Source organism: Syzygium oleosum, unplaced genomic scaffold (genome assembly GCF_021117445.2).
Source record: "Syzygium oleosum isolate NSW1041296 unplaced genomic scaffold, Sole_v2.1 Sole_v2.41, whole genome shotgun sequence".
Taxonomy (NCBI): domain Eukaryota; kingdom Viridiplantae; phylum Streptophyta; class Magnoliopsida; order Myrtales; family Myrtaceae; genus Syzygium; species Syzygium oleosum.
This window is the reverse complement of record NW_026607525.1, coordinates 951,454-961,094: the sequence shown is the minus strand read 5'-3', so window position 1 is coordinate 961,094 and position 9,641 is coordinate 951,454. Positions and strand designations below refer to the sequence as shown.

At 37.4% G+C, this 9,641-nt stretch overlaps 1 protein-coding gene across 1 annotated transcript in view; it reads left to right on the top strand.

The window, feature by feature from the left end:
• The first annotated feature begins 8,773 nt into the window (after positions 1–8,773).
• LOC115691511 (GTP-binding nuclear protein Ran1A-like) overlaps positions 8,774–9,641 on the top strand; it is a 44,256-nt gene continuing 43,388 nt past the window's right edge. Inside the window, exon 1 of the mRNA XM_056306061.1 lies at positions 8,774–8,786. Coding sequence (XP_056162036.1) covers positions 8,784–8,786 — 3 coding nt within the window. The 5' untranslated portion in view covers positions 8,774–8,783. The remainder of the gene's footprint in view (positions 8,787–9,641) is intronic.

The following is a 9,641-nucleotide window of genomic DNA, read 5'->3' as shown; positions in this document are numbered from 1 at the left end:
TATTGATTTCCTAGAAAGAAGGCAAGTATATTTTCAGAAACAAAGCTACATTTAACAAAAGTAAATGTCCATCTCTTGTCCCCCATATAGTCTAAATCAATCATCTCTTTGAATAATAAAAGATGGAACAGACATTTATGGTAAATTACCGGTGGTCCACGGAATTGCCTCCTTAGTTAGTTTCGTGGTAAACAAACATCGATCATCAATAATTAATCCTCGAATGACTTCTTTTTTTGTCTTCACCCGCCATTTGCCATTTGTGTGGAACCACGTGTATGGGGCAATCATACACGACGATCAATCATTAGGATCTTGAAATTTCTCAAATTCATAAAATGGGTCGACACATAATTTGGGAAGTTCATTCTGAACAAAAAAATCTGTAAAGCTTCGATGCACATCTAAAGATTTTTTTTTTTATAATTTCATTTTTAAGGTTGATTAGGCCATAACTTTCGCGCACCAAATATTTTGTGCAATAGCTAGTATGCCTATAGATGATTTTGGTCAAACCAACTAGAGTTAAGGAATTTCACTCTAACTAGATGTGGTTAGGTAATTTTGCATTTCCAGTGTAGCTTTAACCGATATTATCTTGGACCCAAATTGATGGAAAATGATCTCGTGATCCTCTTATACCGATATTAGAAGTTCAAAGACTTAAAAAGTGACATTATACAATTTTTCATTTCAACACTTGCCATCAAAAAATGGAAGCCCCACGCTATGTTAGGTGAAGTGTATAAGGTGTGGATACAAAAGAAAACCCCCCACATTGATAATTTCACGTTGAGAGGACTCGAAGCAATTATTATATCTAGTGAGCTTAACTTAACAGTTTAAACTTTTGATTGAAAATGGAAATAACTAGCAACGAGGTAGTCAATGGTTTATTGGTCTTCTACACAAGTCATGATTCTCACCAAATGGTATCAAATCCGATAGTCCGCTAAAAAAAAAGTATGCACAATACGTGAGTGCGGGCGCGAATATCCATAACATGGAAAAGGATTCTTTTTTCCTTGGATTTATATCAATTTACGGCAAGAAAAATCTAGACCATAAGAAATGGAGGATTCCACCAGATCTAATTGTCCACGTTCATTTTGGTGTATATATTAAGCTAGGTTCATTGAACAATATATCATCCATAGTGGAGGGTCTTGTCTAGTACCAAGTAGGTGATATTGGAACGATTGGAAAAACTTCCTGTGATATTTTGAAATTGACAAAACCATATGTCTATATCAATATTCAAAAAATGCATATGTTGTTTTATTGCAGAATGAACTAATATAAGGATGGCTTTATCACCACTAATAGAACCTAAAGTATAATTTGAAGATAGAAGATGGCTGAATGGACCTTAATGAAGGTGAACAAGTCAAAGAATGGAAATTTTATGAGGACTTGGAGGTACCGTGACAAGATGAACGGCTCATATAGTCTCGGTCATACTCAAGAAGATGAAGTGGAAGGTAGTATGTAAATTAACTACTAGCGGGAAGCTTTGATAGACTCACTTCTTTGCTGATAGAAGCGGTTCCTCATATCACCTAAGAAGAACTTGCATGTTATATGATTATGCATTATGATTTGAAGACCCAGATGCTATGTTGACTATCAATCTAAGTCTCAAGGAATATTGATGGCAAGTCGAAGGCCTAGAACTCCGAAAATTGATACACAAAGGAGAATCCAATCAGTTGTCAATCAAATTGCTGGAAAGGATTATTTTCAGACATAGGCGACTCTATTCGTAGAAACGACACTATTGTTAGGAAGATTTGATTGTTTGGGCGACCAGATCTTCAATGATTGTGTCATTTATCTTTAACGTTTAAATTGATCCTCTTGAAGATTATCCAAACGACTAGCTTGGGTACTGAAGACTATATAAAAAGATCAATGCATGCTGAAGAATACACGAAATTCAAGAACAACTACAAAATGAGAAAGCTTTATTCTTTAATACACTTATACTCTTATTATTGAGCTAGAAGTTTATTTACTAAAAGTGCTTCACTAATTGTAATCCCTTTTGAAAAGTGTATGAGTGTCGTAGTAGTGCTTGGGATTTGGTAGTGTGATCTACTTGCTTTGAGTAGAAACAGCACAGGCTAAGTTGTAACCTCAAAGAATTACTAGTGAATTGCAGCCTGTTGATGGCTATTATTCTAGGAGAATGGTAGTAGGCTTGATTTAAACCGAACAGATCAACGTACAACTCTTCTATCTCTTCCTATTTATTTCCAAATTTATTTGACGGAAGCATACTGCACTTGATATCATCGGCTTACTCTTGCAAATATTACATTGGTCCTACATATATCATACTTGATTTTAATCATTCCACAAGATCTATCAAGTTTCGATTATCAACATATTCACCCCCTCCATGTTACATATTTAGCCATAACAGGATCCACTTCATTTATAGCTAGGAAGATAAAATATGTTCATGAACATTCAAGTCTACTTAACAAAAGCTTAATAATCCAAAACGACTTCTAAATAAATTAACGAACGAAAAAGATGTGGAGCCGCTTCGACACACAGCTTATTAAGCAAAGACAGAGCTACTACATGTCATTTCAGAATCACATATCATTCGTGACCACTAAAGTCAACTGCAAATCTAGGAGATAAATGAAATTGGAATCAAATGAAGATGTTGAAATTTCTCTTTCAGAGAGCCCACTGAAATTGGAATCAAATGAAATAAACAGAGCCCACTGAAAGGGAAAAACCCTACGAGTTAGGTAGTTTTGAAATGAACATGTGTTTGCGTGTAGCTTTGCCTCCCCCTGGAGGGTCCACATTGTCCTAATATTCTGGAAAGTATGACTGTGATTGGCAGAGCAAAGGTCTTGGACCATCGGATCGACGTCGTTGTGAACGACATGTTCATGAATTTTCCTTGCATGCCATAGATATAAAGAGAAAAGGCAATATGAAAAAGAAAAGCTCTTGCTTGTAAGCACACGGGCCCCAAAATGGCATAAGAACAATTGAGATTCCATTCATCCGCATGCTCATTAGCATATATGTGTATATAGGAAAGATTGTCCAAAAAGTCATTGACTTATTGCAGGATGGTCAATTCAATTATAAACTTTTCAATATTCCTAATTTAATCCTAAACCTTTTGACGATTTGATAATGTAGTTCTTCCGGCCAATTTTTGCCAAAAATAACTGACGTGGTGGTCGTGCAACGCAAGATGGCCAACGTCCACTTCAGCAATTTTCAGCCAAAATTGCGAGAATGACTACGTTGTCATATAGTCAAAAGATTTAGAACTAAATTGACAATATTGAAAATTTAGGATTGAATTGGTTATCGTACGATAGATTCAAGACTTTTTGGACAATTATCCCTATATATACACACATCGTAAATTTTTACGTAAGGCATGCGCTCCACGAAGTTTTCCTTTGAGAGAAAACCGGTGCCTTGTGTTATATTTACAGGGAAATTTGATGAATATGTATCTGTAATAATGCGTCAAAAAGAATTGGGTTCCTTTATATAAATTAGTAAACACATTGTTCAAAATTTCCTCGCATTCTCTCTTGCATGAAATTTGAACTTTACACGACAAACATTGGCGGTGAGCGTCATCACGTTCAATAGGCCACTAATCTGAGTAGGAATGTTATGATGAGTAAGAAAAGAGCATGTTTAGAAAATCCCTGTATGTTGTTTTGAAGATGATATAATAATCAAAGACTATTAATGTGTATATTGATTGAGTCGAACCAAGTGATAGATGCATAAGCCAATATGCATATGGTGTCCTAAACATGTGAACGACAATGAGGGTGCTTTGCCTTTATAAAGGGTGAACAAGTTATTTGGCACCGAGGTGTCTACAAGCCGTATGGACCTAATAGAAGGTGAACAAGCCTATAACAAGAAGTTCAATAAAGCTTGGATGGATTTGAGTAGAAAGTGAACAAGTATAAAACAGGAAGTTCAGTAAAGCTTGAAAGGATCATGAAAAGATGAACACCTAGGTAGAACCATGATCACCAATATGCTTGAAAAGACCGAAAGATAGAAGATCGGAAGTCAGTTTCCAACAAGTAGCGTGGATAGACTCACCCGATCACTGGCAAGAGCAATTCCTTCTATAGGACAAGGTGAAAGACGGGTAACGTGCTTCTGCCACTTGGATAAGAATGGCCTAGGCATTGTGATGTCAATAGAAGTAACATTTTGTCACCATCGGCATTCTGGAAGTGTACAGTGGAAAGGCAACTAGAAACTAGATGGATTTTGATAAAGGGTGTGCAATTCGGGAAGAACGGGATGTCCGTGAGGACATGGGGTTACCATGATAAGGTAAACAGCTGAGTGAAGTCTAAATCGCTAATATACACAAGAGCCCAATGGATAGCAATTCGAAAGTCAATTATCATCGGGTAGCTTAGATAGACTCACTGGACTACCGATGAAGGTAGCTCCCTATGTCAACTGTGAAGGAAATGCTTACCACTTGGAGAAGAGGAGCCAAACCTCTTTCCGATTTGATTTGCATTCAAATTGGTGTCTATCGGCTAGTTGCAAGCTTTGGAATTTGAATACAAGGACTGGAGTTGAGTCAGAGCAACGAAGAGACGTTCTAATGGGCTACCTGAGGTATTTGAATTATAAATGGTCATTTGAGGTCCGATGGCTATAAATTCAATTTAACGGAAGTACTAGAGTTGGAGGAAATAAAAACAAAATCAATATATTATTTTGAGTGTTCATCTTTGCTCTGTTCTTGTTGGTAGAAGCTGTGTATTTCTGATTATATTCTCCGTGAGATTGGTTTTATCTTTAACGTATGATAAGAGAAGTGTGTAAAAGCAGTGCTTATGTATCAATAATTGGATCTGTTAGCTTCAGATTGAAACGGTACTTGCTACTTTGTACATTCTCTTGAGATTACCAGTGGATTCTAACCTTATTTTGTGGCTCTTAGTCTGGAAAAGTGGTTGTAGACTTGGTTAAAGTCTAAACCACAATATAACTGCTTTCAATATCTTCAAACTCTTCACTATTATCATTATTTGTTTGATAAAAACACTTACATGTGACTATATCAATTTGACTCTGCTTCTGTCAAAGTATAACTTGTTATATTCCACAAAAAGTGGTTAAAGTTTTGAAATATCCTATTCAACCCCTTTTAGATTGCGTTGTTAACCTCAGCAGAGAATGCGTGTTGAGATTTAAATTTTACTTGAAAAACTAAAAAGCTTAAATATTATGATATAAATGAAGAGGCCAATAAATGTTGAGGGTGACCACTAGGTCCTACTCAACTTGGGAACCAAACCAACTTAGATCGACTAGTTTGGCTCGTGGTTCCAAGGCTAGACTGTCGGTCCTACACGGGAACCGGTTCAATTTGTCAAGTGCCCAAGTTAAACCGGTTTTGAAGTCTCTTTTCGAAAAAGTACTTTTGCACGCATGAAATTGAACCGTGGTCTTCAACGTGAACAAACAACGACAAAATAACTTGACCAATTAATATTTTTCTAGTGAAATTGAAGCAACTTTTATATTTTATTGATCAAGTTTGAGTTTTACCAAAAATATAAATTGGACGGGACAAGAGTCAGAAAAGTCTTAAACCTTTTGCATTGGTGCCAATTCAGTCATAAACCTTTTTTTTGTGTCAATTCAGTCCTAAATCTTTTATTTTTGTGCCAATTCAGTCCTTCCGGCTAATTTTGGTCTAATATTACTGACGTGGATGTTGATTGGCTTACGTGGCACCGCTGATGCTGATGTGGATAATTTAAATAATATTTTAATATTTTTTTGATTTTTAAAATATTTTTCTAATAGTTTTTTCTTTTTTTTCCTTCTTTCCTTCTTTTCTCTTCCTTCTTCTTCTACCTTTGGCCGGTGCCCGGACACCAACCGCCTGGCCTTGCCTGGGTGAGGCTGTCGTCGCCCACCATAAGCGAGGCCCGGCCGAACCTCGCCTGCGCCCAGGCAAGGGTGGGTCGGGCCAATGAGGCCAGGCGACCAGCCATGGCCGGTCGCCGATGTCCGGTGTCCTGTCACCTGCCAAAGGTAGAAGAAGAAGGAAAAGAAAAGAAGGAAAGAAGGAAAAAAAATATATCAAAAAAATATTTTAAAAAATCGAAAAAATATTAAAGTATTATTAAAAATTATCCACGTCAGCACCGGCGGTGCCACGTAGGCCGACCAGTATTCACGTCAGCAATATCCGACCAAAATTCGCTGAAAGGACTAAATTATCACAAAAACAAACGGTTTAGGACTGAATTGGCACCAAAAATAGGTTGAAGACTAAATTAGCACCAATGCAAAAGGTTTAGGACTTTTCTGACACTTTTCCCTAAATTGGACTTGTTCTTAAGATAGAAACTGACCTGTTCGTCCCAGTTCCAATCTTTTAGAACTGGAGGTCACAGGGGAACTCGGTTCCCGACCCATTTTAGAACCGAGCAACCTTAATAAATGTACCAAGGATTATTCGCTTATAAAGCTATATTCGGGAACCGATCCATTTTAAAACCGAGCACCCTTAATAAATCTACCTAGGAATAGTCGCTTACAAAGCTATATCAAAGCGACGGTCCCAAATCTATGTCAAGAATTTTCTTTCCCCTCGGTAAAATGCACAAGCAAAGATTGTCGGGAGACCATGTGCAATTGCCTAGCACCCTCCTCACATCAAACTTTATTAGGCCTTTGAGTCCCATGTGTGGGCAAAAGGACACTATAAGTGCCATAAGTTGTGTACGGAAATCACTTTGATGCCATAACTTTTTTTCGGATCACTTTGGTGCCAAATCGGAGGAAAAGAGATCACTTTAGTGACTCCGGCCAAAATTCCGGCAAAAAAAAGAGCCACGTCAGATTTCCGGCAAGCCATGTCAGCATCGGAAATTAATAAAAAAAGAGCCACGTCAGATTTCCGGCGACCATGTCAGCATTGGCACTAAAGTGATCGTTTTTCAAAAAAGTTGACACCAAAGTGATCCGAAAAAAAGTTATGGCACCAAAGTGATCTCCGTACACAACTTATGACACTTATAGTGTCCTTTTGCCCCATGTGTGATACCGAATTGGGCTATGAGATCTTGTCACGTCAGAGAAGCAAAAGGAGAAAAAAGAAAAAGCAATCCAAGCTCTCAGTTCAAGCAAAATTACTTTCGTAGGAAAGTAATAGGAAGATTCCCAATAATTGTACATATCTAAAAACAAAATGACTTTTAACTATAGGGCCTACTCTTCGTGGGAAGGTGGCCTTCATATTTCTCGAAACGAAGAAACCTAAGGTTGGCCAAGATTATTACACTGACTGTGTAATAATTGGATTTCCTGGCCCCATGAGAGTACAAATTTTTTTTCAGATATTTTTCAGAAAATTGATGGTAAAATATAAGTTATTTGATACATGGGTACAATCATAATCATAATTGTAGGTAAGCATTTACTTGATATCTATACATGTTCTCTTATTTCTAAAATGTACCAAAAATGGGTGTGAAAGCAAGAAACTAGCAACTTTCCCTCGAGAATCATGCATTGTAAATGGAAGACCATAACATGTGGAAGGAATACGAATCCAAGAATAAGTAATGGATTGGAGAAAACAATCTGTGTCTTTATATAAAATAAGAATCTCACATGAACATTGACAAGTACTGAACGCACTTAGAAACAGATTCCCCCAAATTATATCATGTTATTGTCATCGTTGTCTTCGATGCAACTGAGCACAACGTGACCATGATTGTCCAAGAATTGGCAGATCGCTATGTGAACGTAATGAAATACCATTTTCAATAGATTGCTGCTTAATCTTCATATTGCTTATCTAGTGTATAAATGCATGCAGCTAAAAAAAGGGACCATTGACGATGCAAGATCATGGGAAGGATCTCGATGCAAAAGTATAGTGTATCCATAGGTCATTGTGTAACACTCGAGATTCATGCTGTCTTTTGTCCACTAATTATTAAGCGTAGAGATGCACATGTTGGGGATTATTAAAAGAAAGTCCCACATAAGATAAATTGGTGTAGTGTGGAGTGGTTAATATCCTAGTTGGCTCATAACCCATTGACTTAGATTGTTGAGTGAAAGTGGGTCTAACAGGCTATATTAACGCATTTGAATTTTGGCTCTCTCTTGACGATCTCTTTGGGTAAAGGTATTGGGCTTTTGCTACACTCTCTCGACAGATGATTGGTTGGTGGGCCATTCCCAATGTGTATAGGTGTTTGGGTGAATATCTCAAGAAGGACTTGACTAACACGGTTTGGTCCGGAGAAAGAAACCAAAGATGAAAGTGAGCGTTGAGATTTGTTGGTGCAAAATGATGTATGAATTAAAAAGGAGCACAGACCTAATATTGAGCTCATACATGAGGGGAGATTGTTAAGATATATGCGTAAGTTATGTTAAAAAAAAGTCGCAAATCGGAGAATTGACGTGGTGCAAAGTAGTTAATATATTTATCTTAGTTGACTCCTGACTCATTGGTTTAACCTTTTGAGTAAAGGTGAATCAAACTGAATATATTGATGGATTCGGATTTGGAATCCGTTTTGGTGATCTTTCTTGACGAAGGTATCAGGCTATTGATGTAAGAGACAACAGGCGTGTCCGTGGCTCACGGAGTTAATTTGGACCGATGAATGCCCATGGGAAGTGGACGTGGTCACAAATTGGGTCAGTGGGGACCAGACATTGACCCGATGTGAACCTCATAGCCATGCCACCTCAACGGTTGGCCATCGTCGATGTAAATTATCTAGACATCCAACTTGGGTATCCAAAAATCGAGGAGAAGCATAGCATCGCTTTCGGACGTACTTTAAAGAGATATTTGTCGCGACCTAAAATTTCTCTCGAATTTAATGGATTATTAAGACTAAGCCTTAACTCGGGCCCTCCCAAGCGCTTACCAATTCGCAACTTAGGGTTTAAGTTTTTAACACGTAAAAAGTTTCATGCTCGGAGTCGCCACTAATCTATTGTGGTAGGTCGATTAGAAACCTAAATAAAACATAGGGAGATATGTTTTATTCCTACGAACCAGAGATTCTAAGCTCGGGGACTTGATTACGCTAGATCTAGTCTAACGCCATTTCGGTACCTTTTCTTTTCAAAAAAAATGTTTATGCAGGCAATCTGGATCCATTTTATTGCCTAATCACTAACATGTGAGATGTTCATGCGGGTGCGCAAACCACCAATTTAACACCCAAGAAAGCAGTAAATAAATAGCAGGATAACATACCTTAAAGCCACGCAAGCATCTGCATTGTTAATAGAAAATCATACAGACAATCCTAATATGATTTCTAATTAACAAAGCAAGGTACTCAAGGTGTTCATTAAGGTTTGCGCTTTATTAAAATGTAAACTAACCTATATGCAATGACGTGCAAAAATTACATGCGATTAATGCAACCTAGCATGCGAACCAGTATGTCATGCGACGACGTGACCTAATTCTAATGACGGACAAATGATTTATATTTGGTATTTTTCCAATGAAATTCGGAATTAAAAATACTCAAATCAACATGCAATCTATCCTAGAGAAAATGATTTGATTTATCCCAAAGTGATTCTTTTTTTGGAATTTTTATTAA